Source organism: Spermophilus citellus, assembly GCF_964194105.1.
Source record: "Spermophilus citellus genome assembly, chromosome: X".
Taxonomy (NCBI): domain Eukaryota; kingdom Metazoa; phylum Chordata; class Mammalia; order Rodentia; family Sciuridae; genus Spermophilus; species Spermophilus citellus.
Window position 1 is genome coordinate 10,486,842 of NC_138190.1, and position 18,999 is coordinate 10,505,840.

General features: G+C 38.2%; 1 protein-coding gene across 2 annotated transcripts in view; it reads right to left on the reverse strand.

Annotated features, from left to right (window-relative positions):
• PIR (pirin) overlaps window positions 1-18,999 on the reverse strand; it is a 105,180-nt gene that overhangs the window by 70,684 nt on the left and 15,497 nt on the right. For both annotated transcript variants that reach the window (XM_081276567.1, XM_081276566.1), the window contains exon 4: window positions 1,248-1,331. In XM_081276567.1, the coding sequence (XP_081132693.1) occupies window positions 1,248-1,331 (84 nt within the window). The remainder of the gene's footprint in view (window positions 1-1,247; window positions 1,332-18,999) is intronic.

Here is an 18,999-nt window from a genome sequence, read left to right on the forward strand (position 1 = left end):
CAGCCATGGGCATCTTTTTATTTTTTTAACATCTTGAAATCCTTATTCTCTCATTTTTAAAATGAAATAAAAATAGTACTTACTTCAATGAGATCCTTCATGTGAAAATGCTAAATAAACTGAAAAATACTATGCAACCACCATCCTAACCAAATGTGAAGTTATAATGATAGAAGTGTCAGCCAACAGCCTGATGATGTCACTACCAGCAGTCCCCGCTTCCCATAATCTGGACACACCCATTCATTGTGACTACCTTTCCAGACGGGCTCTATTTTATGTTCTGCTCCACTGAGAGGTTACTATTGACTTTCACCATGACTTTTTGTCCTTTTTGCTTTTCTGTCTTTAAATTTTGTATTCTTTGAAATACCATAATTCACATATGTGCATTTATCATCCCACAAATATATAAATGATCCCAGAGAGTATCTGATACAGTGTTCAGATTTCTAGAACTGACAAAGATGATCTAAGCACTTCTTGGGGATTTTTAATTATCATATATTTCAGGTAAGACTGGGATGGGCAGGAGTTTGGGTTATTATCTTAAATGACAACACCTAATCCTGCAATTGAGTTAGAAGATAAGTAGTAAATCATCTCTGATGCTGCAGAGAGATCTAGAAAGATGAGGACTGAATTTGGCAATTGGAACATCACAAATGATCACTGCCTGAACCATTTTGTAAAGCTTTGAGAAGGGGCTGCTGAGAAACCAATCTGATTCAGTAAGCAGAAGGGGGAAAATGGAGGAAAAAGAAGCTGAGATAGTTGCTCTTGATTATTCTTTTGAAAAATGTAGAAAAAAAAAAGATAGTTGGGAACCAGAAGGTGACTTAGGGGGTCAAATACACCTGTGCAGGTTTCCAGGCTAAGTGGAAGGATCCACAAAAAGGGAGAGATCAAGCCAGGCCCAGTGGGATACACCTGTAATACCAGCAGCTTGGGAGGCTGAGGCAGGAGGATTTCGAACTTAAAAGTCAGTCTCAGCAAAAGTGAGGAGCTAAGCAGTTCAGCAAGACCCTGTCTCTAAATAAAATATAAAATAAGGCTGGGGATGTGGCTCAGTGGTTGAGTGCCCTGAGTTCAATCTTTGGTAGCCCCCTTCCCCCCCAAAAAAAAAGGGAAAGGTCAGAAATAGTACAGAGAGAGGACAGAAAGCGTGAATGTACTAGAAATGAGCAAGATCAAGGACACACCCAAAGACTATTCAACCATCAGCAATCCCTTCCCCTTAGCTATACCTGCAGATCTCCTGGGTTCATTTTACCAACATGTCCACAGAAGTCTTCATGAGCCATGCTTCCCCCTTCCAGAAGATAAGATACCTTTAAAAAACAAACAGAAGAAAAAGTAGATCCTCTGCCCAATTTAAAATTCGATTATATGTGGTTTCTTGCTATTGGCTTGTATGAGTTCCTTATCATGGTTTGCAAACTATTTTCTCCTATTTCAAGTTGCTTTCCCATGGGGGGAGAAAACGGACAAAGAAACTGAATACATATTTTTTTGAAGAAGACATAAAATGACCAACAGGTATAAGTGAAAATGTTTAGCATCACTAATTATCAGAGAAATGCAAATCAAAACCACAATGCCATATGACTTCACACCTATCAGGATGGCTATTATTAAATGGCCAGAATATAATGAGTGTTGATGAAGATGATCACTGCCTGAACCATTTCGTAAAGCTTTGAGAAGGGGTTGCTGAGAAACCAATCTGGCGTAAAGAGAACCCTTATATATTCCTAGTTAGAATGTAAATTGGTAGAGCCACAATGGAAAACAGTATAGGCATTCCTGAATAAATTTAAAAAACAGAACTATCACAGGATCCAGCAATCTCATTTCTAGGTATATATTCAAAAAGTAAATAAAATTATTGAAGAGATATCTGCTCTCCCATGTTCACTGCAACACTCTTCAGCCAAGGTCTGGACACAATCTAAATGTCTGCAAATGGATGAGTAGATAAAGAAATTGTGATACAGTAGAATATTATTCAAAGTCTTAAAGAAGTAGGATATCCTGTCATTTCCAACGGTATAGATGAAGCCAGAGGACATTATGTTAAGTGAAATAAGCTAGACTCAGAAAGACAAATATTGCATGATCTCATTTATAGAAACAGAAAGTAGATGGGTGGTTACCAGGGATACAGGAAAAATACAGAAATGTAGTCAAAGGGTATAAACTTGCAGTTATAAGATCAAAAATTTCTGGACACCCACTGCACAGCATGTAATTAGAGTTCTTAATAATGCACTGTATATGTGAAATTTGATAAGGTAGTAGATCTTCAGCATATACACACATACAAAGTAACTATGTGAGGTGATAATCATTCCATATTGAATACATATATCAAAACATCACATTGTACATTTTTTAACTTGTCTTCTGTATCTCAATAAAACTGGGAGAGGGGAAGACAAAAGTACCAAGTGTCAGGGAAGAGTTGTTTGATTTTTCCACCAAAAATTTGTTGAGGAAAATGTCAAGAGTGCTGGGGGCAGTGGTGCACTCAGTAATCCTAGTGGTTTGGGAGGCTGAGGCAGGAGGATCACAAATTCAAAGCCAGCCTTAGCAAAGGCAAGGTGCTAAGCAACTCAGCAAGACTCTGTCTCTAAATAAAATACAAAATAGGGTTGGGGATGTGGCTAAGTGGTTGAGTGCCCTGAGTTCAATTTCTGGTACTCAAAAAAAAAAAAAAAATGTTGGGAATAATTAAGAAAGTAAACAAGCTGAGGGAGTCTCAATGACAGGGTCACACTATCCACCCATGCAAAGTCTTTGACAGCATTTCAGATGCAACAGCCCTGGCATGCCAGAGCTCACAGCCAGTTACTGGGCTTACTCCCTCAGCAGGTAGATGATGGCCCTGTAGCTCAGGGTGAAAGAGGGCAACTCCTGTTGAAATAGTAAGGTCCCTGCTACCAAAAGGCCTTGTTCACAGGTTTGTGGGATGATGCATCTCAGATCTCCATACCTTCCCCTAAAAGCCAATTCAGAGAGTCCAAAGGAAACATTTCTCACACCAGGCACACAAATTTACTAGTACTCAATAAATCCTTATGAAATATGTCAAATAAATTCACATAAAGTCCACTTTTCTGGATTTATGTCCATATTGAATCTAAAAATGGAAATTCTGTGCTATCCAACAGAATAGCCACTAGCTATGTGGGGCTGCTGAAGTTTAAATTAATTAAAATCAAATAAAATTTTAATTCAGCTCCTCAGATGCACCAGCCACATTTTAAGTGCTCAACAGCCCCAAGTGGCTAATGGCTACCATAATGAATGGGGGGAATATTACAGAATATTTCCATCTCTCTCTCTTTTTTTTTTTTTTTTTTTTTTGGTACCGGGGATTGAACTCAGGGGCACTAGACCACTGAGCCACATCCCCAGCCCTATTTTGTATTTTGTTTAGAGACAGGGTCTCACTGAGTTGCTTAGGGCCTCACTGTTGCTGAGGCTGGCTTTGAACTCGCAATCCTCCTGTCTCAGCCTCCCAAGCTGATGGGATTACAAGCGTGCGCCACCATGCCTGGCAAATATTTCCATCTTTACAGAAATTTCTATTTGACAATATGATCTAGAAAAATGAATTTGAAAATCAACAGTCAACAATGATGAGCATTTTGTATGGGTGGAAAACTCTGAAAAGCAGAAGAAAGTTGAGCCTCCCTCCTATCATTATTTTACTAAAAGGAAAAAAAAATCAAGGGAGAAAGTACTGGGGAGTGTTATTGGCCAAATTATACTGCTATATCATGTGCATGTACAAATTACATAACAACATCTCAGCATTATGTACACCTATAATGAGCCAATAAATATGTGAAAAAAATAATTTTTATAAGAAAAAAATCAAGCAGTTCTAAAATTCTCATTTTTAAGGCTATTATGATTACCCTAGAAAACAAGGATTAAAGAGAAACCAAATACTTAGAATTTTTAATTACCTAAGGGATGTGGTAATATTGTTGAAATGCACAATTTAGCATGTAAGACTTAAAATGTCATATGTGTCAAGATACAAGGATCTCTTTGTACATTCTATTTAGATTTGACAACCGTTTTTCTCAATTTGTAAACATTTGTGAAATTCATCTGTTACTCCTACAGGAATTGCCAATCAGCCTAGATAGTCCTGAAAAGAACATGAAAAAAATGCTGTTTATCTGCAAACCACTCAGGGCTCCTTACCTCAGGCTTAAGGGTAACAACTTCTAACATTTACATTATTGGATGACTTTTTCATACTTTAGTTATCCCAATGTTTTCCTAATGTCATTATCTTTTTTAATACCAGAAATTTCACTTCAAAATTTTATCAACCATCATTAAATGAATGAACCAGAAAAAGCAAATTGTGATTAAAATCCCAACATCTATTGTTATGTATCCAGACTTAATTTTCAACCAAATATAGCAGTTTAAGTCAGTATTTAAAAAGAATGAATTATGCTTCTTACCAACTTCTTGAACTTGCAACTGTTACCAATTCCCTAAATCTCAACTAAAAAAAAAAACAAGTGAAACTATTATTTAAAGAAGAAGGGAAAAAAAAAAAAAAAACTATGCCAAAGAGGTAAGAAAAACTAGTTATGGGGCTGGGGTTGTAGCTTAGCGGTAGAGCGCTTGCCTTGCAGGCATGAGGCACTGGGTTCAATCCTCAGCATCACATAAAAATAAATAAATAAAATAAAGATATTGTGTCCATCTACAACTAAAAATATATATATTGGAAAAAAAAAAAACTAGTTATGTCTGGGCATAGTGGCCTATGCGTGTAATTTCAGTGGCTCCGGAGGCTGAGGCAGAAGGATGGATCACAAATTCAAATCCAGCCTCAGGAATTTAGCAAGGCACTAAGTAACTCAGTGAGTGTTTTAGTCAGCTTTTTTTGCTGCTGTGAAAGACCCAACCAGAACAAATGTAGAGGAGAAAAGGTTTATTCAGGGGCTCATGGTTTCAGAGGTCTTAGTCCATAGACAGCAGGCTCCATGAGGTGGACATCATGTTGAGGTGAGGTAGACATCATGGCAGATGGAAGCAGCTCTAGGTGATGATCAGGAAGCAAGGGAGAAAGTATCTACTCTCCAAACACAAAATATATACCCCATAGCCATGACCCAGTGAATCACCTCCTCCAGCAGCACCTTACCTGCTTCCAGTTACTACTCAGTTAATACCATCAGGGATTAATTCACTGATTGGATAAAGGCTCTCACAACCCAATCATTCATTTCTCCTCTGAACCCTCTTGTATTGTGTCACACATAGACTTTTGGGGGACACCTCACATGTAAACCATAACAGCGGGCTGGGGATATAGCTCAGTTGGTAGAGTGCTTGCCTCGAATGCACAAGGCCCTGGGTTCAATCCCCAGCACCACAAAAACAAAACAAAACAAAAACTAAACCATAACAGCAAGACCCTATCTCAGAAATAAATAAACAAATAAAAAGGGGTGGGGATGTGGCTTAGTGATTAAGTGCCACTGGGTTCAATCCCCAGTACCTAATAAAAAATAGGCCAACACTGTTAGGCCTCTTATCTGAAGTAACTCAAAAAAAAAAAAAGGGGGGGTGCTGGAGTTGTGGCTCAGTGGTAGAGTGCTTGCTTAGCATGTGTAAGGCACTGGGTTTGATCCTCAGCACCACATACAAATAAATGAATAAAATAAAGTTCCATCAATTAAAAAAAAAAGTAAAGGGCTGGGGATGTGGCTCAACTGGTAGTGCGTCAGCCTGGCATGCGTGCAGCCCGGGTTCGATCCTCAGCAGCACATACAAAGATGTTGTGTCCACCGAAAACTAAAAAATAAACATTAAAACTTTCTCTCTCTCTCTCTCTCTCTCTCTCTCTCTCTCTCTCTCTCTCTGTCTCTCTCTCTCTTTAAAAAAAAAGTAAAGAAAAACTAGTTATGAAGTTCTTAACATATACATCAGATACTTCTGTTTTACACAAACATAATTATTTTATCCTCTACATAAGAACCTCTCAAATATATTCAGGCTAGATTGCTTTTGTAGTATGTCTTTGCTTTATAACAAAGTATAAAAAGTAGACCTAAGTAGCCATTTAACATGAAAATTCAAAAAGTTATTTTATAAGTCATAAGTGGCAATGGGTTTTTAAAATCATTTTTCCTATAAATTTGTGTTGGGGGAAATAATCATAAGATCATCAATTCAAAGGTATAAAACCTATGATAATAATTTAAAAATATTAAGAAGATGAATTCATCTACACTATTCCTTTATAAGTTCTATATATTACGTTGGGAGATTAAAAACAAAAAGAGTAGATAAGACAGATATGTTAATTGTCTTCATGAAGCTTCTATTCTCATGGGAAAGACAAATATCAGGCAGGAAGTAAAACAGAGAACTTGCATCCTGCCAAGTTAGAACAGGGTGCTGATAAGGACAGGTGGGTATTTTACTCACACTTGTGTGCAAGGTAAAGCTCCTCAGAGGAGGTGAGGATATAGGATTATACCAGGAAAAAAAAAAAAAAAGATGGTGGTGGTGATGGGCAGGAAGTGTATTCCAGGCATGTGTGAAAGTTAAGAAGTGAGGAAAAAAAAGCAGGACTCATCCAACAAATGGGAATGGCAACAGGGAGATGAGAAAGTTCCTAGAAATAAAACCAATAATAGCACTATTCTGGATTGATCCATAACTTCAGCCTCCCACTGCCATATTCTCACCCATTCCATGTGAGTAATGCTCCATCAGTCACAGCTGATTAAACCAGGGCAGGACCTTCCACAAAGGCTTAGGGAGAACCTGTGCTCCTTTTTTGATGCATCCTTCCACACGAAGGAAACTTCATTAATGTTAATACACTTTGCCTCTTTTCTTCTGGAGAGGGCTACCAGGGATTGAACTCAGGCGCACCCGACCACTGAGCCACATCCCCAGCCCTTTTTTGTATTTTATTTAGAGACAGGGTCTCATTGAGTTGCTTAGGGCCTCAATAAGTTGCTGAGGCTGGCTTTGAACTCATGATCTTCCTGTCTCAGCCTCCCAAGCCACTGGAATGACACATGTGCGCCACCTCGCAGGCCACACTTTGCCTCTTGTAGTACCTCACCCTCCCCTTCACAGTCGGGTAGACTTGAAAGAAGAAACTGAGTTTGCAGAGCTGAACTGCTTTCTTTCCCCTTCGTCTTAGATCTCAGTGCCACCCCACCCCCCCCAGAAAGTAAGAGTCCTCTTTGGCTCTTGGCCTCTGTGAGGGGACCAGCCCTCATAAAAGTGGCCTGCAGGGGTCCAACACTGTTAGTGAGATCTGAGTATGTCTGCCTAGTTTTCAGGAGCATGACCTGCCTGCAGATGTAAGCCACCTTCTCCAATATCAGCCTTATCAGAAATGAAGGTACATTTTTGTCTGCCATGTTTCTTTCTTTTTTTTTTTTTTAATCTTTTCAACTGGTTGACAACTCAGGCTGGGAACCAGCTTATTATTCATTATGCCTCTTCATATCCCAAACCAAGGCAATAAAAGACCTGTATTGTGGTGCTGTTGAAGTTTTATCTTGTAGCCTGAGAGTAAACCCTCCTCTTCTTGAGCTAACCGTGTTCGGTACCAGTTCTTAGAACCAAATATTTATAAAGCACTTACTATACTACAAATCCAGGCTGGCTAACAGAGGACTGACTCTCCATGTTTCATCGTGCAAAACAATGCTGTTAAGGTTCACTGTGTACAGAACAGCCTAGGCAGAACCTTTACTCTAGCAGGTGATAGGCAGATGGCTTCAGAAATTAGAGGTTATAGGTTTTTAACTATAAAACTCATCATACCTAGAGACTTACTATGGTAACAGTGACAGTACAACATTGACACAGGAACAAAAGAGTCATTTGTATGTGAAATTAATATTTGATAACAGCGATCTTAAGTCAGAGGGTCAGACAAGTATTTTCCAATAATCAGTATTGGAATAACTGAGTGATCATATGAGAAAACCCCCACCAAATAGAAAACCATATTCCAGTGGATGAATTAAATGTAAATAATATACTTTCAAGATTAGAACCTAATGAGACAAAAGAAATATAAAATGCCTGCACAAATCTATCCTTTGCAATATTTATTACAATAGAAAAAAAGACAGAAACAATATAGGTAATGAATTAATTATAACATAATTATAATTAATTATAATATAGCCATATAAGAGAATACTATGCAACTGATAAAAAGTGGTATATATCTCTATTGACACAGAAAAAAAATCAATGATTATTTAATCAAAAAAAAACAGGTCAAAGAACAGCAACTCCATTTATAAAGGAGTCAAATACAAGTGTTTTTAAATGGGTTCAATCAGTAAAATTTTATCCAGTTATTGTTAGTGTACATGAAGGTGCTCAGATAGACACATACCCAAATGTGAACAGCAGTGATGGAATTGCAGGTATATATTATTGAAAATAAATAAAAATGGGAAGAAAATCTTCCATTTTTCTGATAGTTTGAATTTTGGCAATGATTAATTTATTTTTCTAATGGAAATAGCTTTTTATTTTAGAAAAAATAAAGATGCTGCCTCTAATCAGCGGGATGAGAATAAGTGGTCTGCTTCTTTCTATGCATGTAGATGCTGGTAAATATCTGTTCCCTGCTTAGGTGAACCAGAGATGAACAGGAAAGCAAGGAGACATAGAATAAATATGAAGAATAAGAAGAATAACTCCCTATCACATGTAAGGCCATATAGCTCAGACTTTAACATGCGCTACTAGGGTAGAAAAGACCTGTGATTTTTATAGAGGACATTCATGTCAGAATAGGAGCAAAAACCTTCCAATTTTCAAACAATCAGCTAAACTCTAAGAAGTGAGTCTAGAATGGCAACCCCAGCCCTACATATACACTTTCATACACAACCCCAGCCCTACATATACACTTTCAATTTAAATAATTGGATAAGAAAAGCCATTCCCATTGTGTTGGGACTGAAGCTCCTCTTTGGGTTCTCAAATAGTCCCTTTCCAATCATATTCTTTTCCATCCCCAAATTTTCAGTTATCCAAACCTAAGGACTTTCAACTTGCTAATCATCAGAAAATATGCCAGAGAACTTCAAAAAAATAAATTGTGTTGTGACTCATTTAAAGATGAAAATTTAAGTGGACACCAAGAGAGGAGAGGTTTTCTTTTTTTAATTTTCAAATTTGATTTTTAAAGAATAACTTCAACCCTGTTCTCAAAGACTGCAAAGACACTCAGACACTCATGTTTGCAGAGTGGACCTTCTCTTTCTCCCTGATTATTAATAAAGTAAACATCGTTTCTCCCACCCCAAAGACTATAAAATCTGAATTAGAAGTCTGGTCAATGAAGAATTACTCAACACATAATGCCTACCTTTTACTATTTAAAGCAAAAAAAAAAAAAAAAAAAAAAAAAAAACCCTCAGAAACCAAGGAAACCCTGACCTTTTATTATAATCTTTTATTTTTGGCTAAGTGCTATAAATGTTACCCTGAGACCTTACATATAAATTAATGTCCGTAGAGGATTTCTTTTTACAAAAAGTCAAGCAGTACTTCTGAGAGTTGACACAATCCAGATGATTTTTAAGGGCATTACATAATCACAAACACCTGGAGAATTGCCGTGGGTGGCTGACGAATTCTGAGTGTTATGTTTAAAGTCAAGGGTTGTGTGTGTCTAATTAAGTAAGAAGTTTGTAATCTGAACCAGGTGTTTTCTTAAAGCAGTTGATGTGCTTCTTGGTCTGTCTTCCTCCTTTCCTCCTTCTAGTCCTTTCCATGGATCTTTACTAAATATTTTTGCTTCCTTGTCAGTTCTTATTTCTTTGTGTTTGTGTATGGAGGGAGAAAGAAACAAACCCATAACAGTGATGACAGAAAAGTGTCACTTGCCATATGTAATTTAGGAAAGGTGTCCCTCAAGGAACTATAAATTAATTCTGAAGAATTACAACCCAAAAGAAAATATAGTTTGTTGTTTCTTTCCAAATGGTACCTAGAAGGAAGAGTGTGGGTGCTCTGTTTCGAAATAAGATGCAAGACTTTTTCTTTATTATTCTTTATTCTGTTTCGAAATAAGATGCAAGACTTTTTCTTTAAAGTAAAAAGTTTGGGGCTGGGGATGTGGCTCAAGCGGTAGCGCGCTCGCCTGGCATGCGTGCGGCCCGGGTTCGATCCTCAGCACCACATACAAACAAAGATGTTGTGTCCGCCGAGAATTAAAAAAAAATAAAATAAATATTAAAAATTCTCTCTCTCTCTCTCTCTCTCTCTCTCTCCTCTCTCACTCTCTCTTTAAAAAAAATAAAGTAAAAAGTTTATATTATAGGGGAAATTATATTTTTCTTTTTTTACATTTGCCCTTAAGTGGTAGCTTCCCCCCCCCCCCCCCGCCTCTTTGTAGCTGAGTAAAACAAAACAAAAACACAAGTTGCGGTCATATATGGCTGATGAGAAATGCCACCAAGGAACAGCCTGCATAATAGACTCTGCTAACTAGTGTCAGGGATAGAAATATGATGTCTGAATCCATACAATGAAGAACACAAGCTAGGTTACACAAATAATTTAACAATGATTAACAATGATTTGCCAACTTGAGCAATCACTCAAAAACCTAAAAATATCATCCCATTAAATTGATTCATCTAATCCAAAACCCCACATATGTACCTTCACAAGAAACAAAAAGTAGTTTTAATTAAAAAGGAAGAAAATGACCAACACAGTTCAGGTGTTTAGCCCACAGGCAAACCCAACTACTTTAAATTCTACTAGGTCCCTTCATGACATTTCTGTGTCACACCCTGAAGAGGCCCAGATGCTTCAGGGACTCCTGCTTTCACTTCCCATTGTTGACATGGCTCTGTCTCCAGAAATCAGTCAAGTTTGGGTGCCCTGGTTGGAATCTCAGGTTTGCTATTTACCAGGTGCGAGATGTGGGGTGAAGTCCTTTAATTTCTTGGAGGCTCAATTTATGCATGTAAAAATGAACATTGGGCTGGGTGTGCTAGCGCATGCCTATAATCTCAGCAGCTCTGGAGGCTGAGGCAGGAGGATTGCAAGTTCAAAGCCAGCCTCAGCAATAATGAGGCACTAAGCAACTCAATGAGACCCTGTCTCTAAATAAAATGCAAAATAGGGCTGGGGATGTGGCTCAAGTGCCCCTGAGTTCAATTCCCAGTACCAAAAAAAAAAAAAAAAAAAAAAGGACCTTGGAAGGAAGCTATGAGGTCATGTGTGCAAAGTACCTGCTCAGTAAGTTCTAGAGTTAGCCCATCTGTTACACCTCCTTGGGCAGAGATCCCATTTGTGGGTCCTCCCTCAGACCCTCATGCTTTCTGATATATATTTCCCCCAACGTTCTCATGGTTCACTTCCTCACTTCATTCAGGCTCAATGTCACTGCCTAAGTAAACCTGCCTCGACCAGCCCATTGCATCTAATTTATCAATTTAGTCTTTATTATTATTATAATTAATATCACATATTAATTTTACAGTTTCATTTCAATCTAATCTTTATCTCATACCCCGATTTGTTTCTTCCAGATTTTTTACTACATAACACTATATTATAAAATTATTTGGTTATTCATTTATTATCCATCTTCCCTAAGAGAACATAAAATCCCTGAGGGCAAGGACTTTTTTTAAACTCATCTTCAACAAAACCCAGCATACAGCTGACACTGAAGATTCGCTGAATGAATGAATGAATGAACGAATGACATCTTGCCTTTGCATAGAATTTCAGCCTTTACAAAGCATCTGACGCTGGGTACATATCATCATCTACACATTGCTGATGAAAACATTGTGGCCAAGTACAATTGTGTGTGGTTCTTAAGAGCAGAGCAAGGACCTAAATCAACATTTTCTGTCTCTGAAAATAAAACTATTTTCACCCTCCCCAGTTGCCTCACAAATGCTGATGCCATGTAACATAGTGTTGCAAACACAGTGGTTCCTCTGACAGATCTGGCAGGTGTTGCAATAGCAGCCAAATTGTAGGGGTTTCACACAGGTAACAACAGGACATTACCAATGTCAGTGGCTTCAGGTGAACTGGCTAGCTCAGAGAAAGGATCTCGTGCCTCAGTATGCAAAGCTGATAATAGGTTTCATGATTCCTAAGTGAAAAGAAGAGCTTAGCCAAGGGACCCAGAGCCGCAGTATCCTGATTTGAAGTGATCATATAGAGTCCTTCATTGGTATGGATATTAAGGAGTTCTACCTGATAATATCTAACTAGAGAGAGAGAGAGAGAGAGAGAGAGAGAGAGAGAGAGATCTGGCTATTTTCCTCATATTTTTCTGTTGTTCACATTCTCAAAAGTCTCCCAAACCTACTCATTTTCCTTTTATTCTGATTAAAATTTCTAGACATGCACATTAATCATATTCACAAACCTAAGTATTCAGGCAAGCTGAATTGCAGCATCTACTTCTAGAATCACAGGGATAGGATGCCTCTTCCTCTTTGAATCCAGAACAAGTTCAAACTGTTGAGGAATCTCTTTGGACAAACTACTGCTGCCTGTCTATGTAATCAGTAGCCCAGCTTCCTAACTGGTACCACCTATATTCTATAAAATGTAATAAAGGTGCTTTACCTGCATTGTTTTACCTTCCACCTTATATTTAAGGGTCCTCAAAGGAATGATTTGCCAACTTCTACGATTACACAAAATCTCCCCCATGCAACAGTCTTCTGTCCACACCCAGTGGAGAAAGTAGGTAGTTACTACGACTGTTGCTTAAGAGCGCCCTCTGCTGACCCAAATGATGTGTGCTCACTTCCACAATCACGCCTCACCAAACCAGGATAAGTAAATATGCCTTCTAGCACATGCATGGCACCTGAGCTTAAGAACTGAGTGTCAGTATAGCAGGCTGCCATCTTATCGCCAAAGCACCAGCTATGTTGTAGTTTAGAGGGAAGTTATTCTGATCAGCTCAAACTCTGATAAAAAATTGTCCAGGGAGACACCTGCGAATGAAGTTCCTGAAAACTACTCCAGCACAGAGTCCTAGGCAGATTGGGGCTTGTAGGGCTCTTACATAGGTACAGGTTTGAGAGACTTGTGTCAATTTCCCTTTGGTTTTAATATTTAATTTAAAATGTTATTATAGCTGGGTGTGGTGGCACACACCTGTAATTCCAGTGACTCAGGAGGCTGAGGCAGTAGGATCACAGGTTCAAATCCAGCCTCAGTAACTTAGGGAGGCTGTAAGCAATTTTTACCAGAAATTTTTCCCCTAAGTGTAAGTTTGTACCCATTGATTAGATATGTCACTATTAAGTAAAGTATATACATATATGGATTTCACCAATTTTTCCACTAATGTCTTTTATCTGCTCCAGGATCCATGTCATCGTGTCTCTTCAGTTTCTTCCACCTGTGGCACTTTCTCATTCTTTCCTTGCTTTTCATGAGCTCAATAGTTTTGAAGAGACATGAAGACTATATGGCCATCATTTTATAAAAGAAAGTCCATGTAAACAATCAAAAAAGAAATAATAGCAATATCTACATAAAAAAGAATCTTTCCAAAATTTTAAATAATTTATTTTTGGTACCAGGGATTAAACCCAAGGGCATTTAAGCAATGAGTCACATCCCCAGCCCTCTTTATTTTTTATTTTGAGATAGGGTCTGGCTATGTTTGTCCAGGTTGGCCTTGAGCATGTGATCCTCCTGCCTCAGTCTCCTGAGTAGCAGGGATTACAGGTGTGTATCACCACACTTGGCATTATTTTAAATAAAATAAATTTATCCCTACTATTTTTCTTAATCATTTTTCTGTTTTGCATTTTGGCCTGCACAGGGGGAAATATAATAAAAATCACAAACAGGAAGTTAGGAATCATCAAGAAGGAACATAGTGACCATTACTTCTCTACCCTTAGGGAGCTACCATTCCAGTAGGGGATTAAGCTATTAAAATATACAGACAAGTGTAGAAAAGATAAAGAGGAGGGCTGGGGTTACTGTAGCTCAGAGTGCTTGCCTCACATGTGTGAGGCCTTGGGTTCGATCCTCAGCACCACATAAAAATAAATAAATAAAAATAAAGATATTGTATCCATCTACAACTAAAAAAAAATTTAAAAAGAAAAGATAAAGAGGAATAGGAGCAGTTCCAGTGGATACACAGAAGGATTAATTCTGGTAAAAAACAATCTGGAAGAATTGGGGAATCATTCACAGGAGAGGCATCTTTCCAGATGGGCCTTAAAAGATTGATATATTGAGGAAAACCCAGGGTAAGATGGGGCCAGAAGTGTACAGAAGAAGAAAAAGAATTTTTAGTTTGTAATAAAATGTATGAGTGATTTAAGTATGAATTTGTTAACTATTATGTTATTAGATCATGAAGGGTCTCCTTGTGACTTTAGAAAGTCCTTCTATATCCAGGTATAACAATTCATTTTTTCACTAAACTAGAAGTTCAGATAAACAGCATTACTTTGCACTCTCAGGTAGGAAAATCTGGATCCCTAACCTCAGAAAACATTAGGTCCCATAGTAAATAAGTTTGGAAGAAGTATGGAATGTTTAATAGTTCTGTGATCTATGCTACTCATGCAATCTCATTTCTAATAGTAATAAAACCTTTTACTCATCGGAACATGTGAGTGTATTGAAAGAACATCACATGTACAGAAAGGCAACCTTGTTCTGGAAGGGAGTGGTAGTATGGAAGAGTGGACAAGTGTGGGCCTGGGATCACACAGGCCTGTCCAATCCTGCTCTGCAAGTGAACTTGACAAATCACCATTTCTTTAGGCTAAAGATGGTTCTGCTTTAACACAATTATTCAATTATTTCAGCTTGAGGAGTGCCTCATTTGTAAAATGAGGGGACAACAATTCTTTTCTTTTCTTTTCTTTTTTTTTTTTTTTTTTTTTTTTTGGTACCAGGGGCAATTAACCACTGACCCACATCCCCAGTCCTTTTATTTTATTTTATTTTATTATTACTATTTTTGGTATTAGGGCTTTAACTTAGGTGCACTCAATCACTAAGACCCATCCCTAGCCCTATTTTGCATTTTATTTAGAGACAGGGTCTCACTGAGTTGCTTAGGACCTCACTTTTGCTGAGGCTGTCTTTGATCTCGCAATCTTCCTATCTCAGCTTTCTGAGACATTACAGGAGTGTACCTCCACGCCCAACATAAAATAATCTTTTAATAACTAGTTTAGAGTCTTTTTACACACAAGCACACACACCAACTTTTCTACTTAAGAATTTTAGGAAAGTATTCTCGGATGAATGGATGGTTTCTGCTTGTAATTATAATGTAGTTTGGGTGAGATGGATGGGAAAATTTGGACTTTATTTGGATTATTTTCAAAAAATATTTCAGTTAAAGTTCTCCCTTCCTCTACGTGGTTTATGCCTGTTGACATAAACCAGGTTTTAATTCTTTGTTGTGGGACCTGCCCTGTGCACCATAGGATATTTAGCAGCATCTCTGGCCACTATCCGCTAGATGGCAGTGTCATATCAGTTGTGACAACTAGAAATGACTATATAAATTGCCAAATGACCTGGGTGGGCAAAATTATCCAGTTGAGAAACACCAACATAAATAATACTCTCCAAAAAAGCTGGACTTTTAGGCTAGAGATGGCTCTATTTTAACAAAATTATTTCAACCTGACAGTTTCAGAATGTATAATATCAGCCATTCACTCCCAACTAGAGATCAAGCTTGGCCTTGAAGACCTTCTCCAACAATGACCCAATCTATAGCTGTAGATGCCATCACATCCCCCAGCCCCATCCTGCCCTTGTACATACAGGGTTTGGTTTGGTTTTATACCAGGGAGTAAACTCAAGTGGCACTTAACCACTGAGCCACATTCCCCAGCCATTTTATTTTGAGACAGGATTTCACTGAGTAGCTTAGGGCCTTGCTAAATTGTGGAGGCTGGCTTTGAAACTGCAATCCTCCTGCCTCGATCTCCTGAGCCGCTGGGATTACAGATGTGAGCCACCATGCTGGGCTGTTCATACAGTTTTTAAGTGTGACTAGGCTACTTACTGTTTCTATTATATCCTCTAAACCAGAACCTCCACACTTAACTTGCACTATCCAGTCAAATCTTACTTATTCCTGAAGGTCTTAATATAAATGTCCACATTCCCCCTGAAACCTCCCAGATCCTCTATTAGAAGTGATAGCTTCTGCCAGGTGCAGTGGCATACCACTCAGGAGGCTGAGGCAGAAGAATCACAAGTTCAAAGCCAGCCACAGAAACTTAGCTGAGGCCCTAAGCCATTTAGCAAGACCCTGTCTAAAAAGCTGGGATGTAGCTCAGTGGTTAAGAGCTCTTGGGTTTAATCCCCAGTATCAAAAAAAAAAAAAAAAAAAAAAAAAGGAGTGAAAGTTAACAAACTTCCCACCCCTTCTCCCTTGTCATCCAGAAATGTTCCCTGGAAACAATGTCACCAATTTCTTAAGTACCCATTCAGAGATAATCTAGGTATGCCCAAGAATTTGTTGTAGCTGTAATGATTTGTTCATTTTCTTTCTAAGCACCACTTCTTTTGGTACTGTAACATGTGTTTTGTAATGTTATTTTCTTTGATTCCATATAGTCTGTGGAAGTAACCATGAATTAAAATAATCCGACCTCCTAACAATAATCCTGATAATAAACCATTAAACAGTAAAGGTATACCTTTTGCTTTTATATAAATCCTTCACTGTGCTATAATTTCTATACCTTGCTTCTGTCGCTTTCCAAATATCATGGGGTTTGTTCTGTACTAATACCTACCAAACTGTGTTATTCTTCTTAAGGACTGGGTAGTGAGCTATTACATAGATACTAGATTTAAACTACTGGTTCTCAACCACAAGTGATTTTGACCCTACTTCCTCCCACCCAGCAGACAGTTGACAAGATTTGGGAACATTTTTATTGCAGTAATTGGGGGTAGATGCTATTGGCATGTAGTGGGTAAAGGCCAGGGACACCATTAAACATCCTACAACACACAGAACTTCTCCCCTCCACCCCTGCTGCAGCAAAGAATCATCCATCCAAAATGTCAATAGTTGCTGAGGTTGAAAAATCTCAATGTGGGGCTGGGGATATGGCTCAAGCGGTAGCGCGCTTGCCTGGCATGCGTGCGGCCCGGGTTCGATCCTCAGCACCACATACCAACAAAGATGTTGTGTCCGCCGAGAACTAAAAAATAAATGTTAATAAATTCTCTCTCTCTCTCTCTCTTAAAAAAAAAAAAGAAAAATCTCAATGTAAACAGTCTGTGATTGATAAATATTTAAACAGTTTACAACATTATCTTTATAAATAATGCAGCTTAATATTTCATTTTCCAGACACATAATAATTTCCTCATATATAATTTCCACATATGTAATTATCACCCTATTACTCTGAATAACTTTGTTCTTTTCTTTAAAAAAAATGTACTGGGGCAAACATGTATAATAAGCCTTTGTTCTTACTCTGGGCTGTTTTCCAGGAAATTATTAGATTCATAGAAGTAGGATTACTGTGTTAATGGGAAATAACTTCTTTCTCTGGAATTATATGAGGTTCTTATTTGCATTAGGAAGAGAATGTTTTCCCTGAATTACATCTGTTTATTGCTTTTATGTAGAAAAGTGGTTGATTTTTACATAGCTATTTTAGATCCAGCCATTTACTTAGAGGTTTTGGTTGACATTCTTAGTATGGTGGTGCCCAGGGATATCATAGGGGTGGGGATGTCCCTCCTATCATCTCTTAGCTTCTCCCCCAAATCAACAACATATATTCTAAAATCCATATGTTTCACTATACCCACAACTTTAGGACAAGTCCTGAGTCCTCCAATCACAATTTCATATGGTTCTGAGAGCTTTAAACCATTACTAATAAGAGTCATAGATATTAGAAAGGAGGAAGAAAATTATTCGTTTGTAGGTAATATGATAACAAAAGAAAATTCACAGTAGCTGAATCCAGTTTGGGCTAGCAATATCTGAGTGTTAAATATGACATAACTACTATCATATATAACTAATTAGAACAAATTTTAATAAATAAATATGACATAAGATACTCATGAAACAATAGTCTCTATGATATTAGGAAAGTATCATTTCCCAATTTTTCCAGAAGCTTTTTTTCTTCCCATCAAGCGCGCGCTCGCTCTCTCTCTCTCTCTCTCTCTCTCTCTCTCTCTCTCTCTCTCTTTTTTTTCAGCCTTAATTCAGCCTGGATGATATGGTTTGCTTTTGAAAATGGCGCATAGCAAGCTAGAAGAAACAGGCTGTGTGGGAGATAGGACGCTGGAATTTGGTCATAAGTTTTAGGTGTGAATCACTAGGGCCTTTCCCTTCCTCTCTAGGATATTGTTCAGGAACTGCCTGCAAATGCTGCTGGCTACCAACCAGTTATTATGAGTGTGGCTTTTCTGATAGGCACACCCTTGGAAACAGGGTGGTTTTGTTCTCATGAAGAAAATCAAAGGACCTGCTGAGGCTTGTAGTGAAAAACTTTTTTTAAAATACTTTTTAGCCTAACTAAGAACATAATGAATGAGTCCATCCTAAAATGACGCAGGAGTAACCACTAACCATCTCAGTTTATCCAGGCCTGAGGGGTTCCCAGGGACATGAGACTTTTCAGTGATAAAACCTGGGAAGATTTAAGACCATAATTTAAGGGTGGTTTTGAAAGACACAAAATATGTTTCTTCTCAGGGTAGGTGTGTGCTGTGAGTACGTCTTTTTTTTTCGGGGGGGGGGGGCGGGGGCGTGCGGGTACTGGGGATTGAACTCAGGGGCACTTGACCACTGAGCCACAACCCCAGCCTATTTTGTGTTTTATTTAGAGACAGGGTCTCACTGAGTTGCTTAGGAACTCACCATGGCTGAGGCTGGCTTTGAACTCACAATCCTCCTGAGCTACTGGGATCACAGGTATGCACCAACATGCC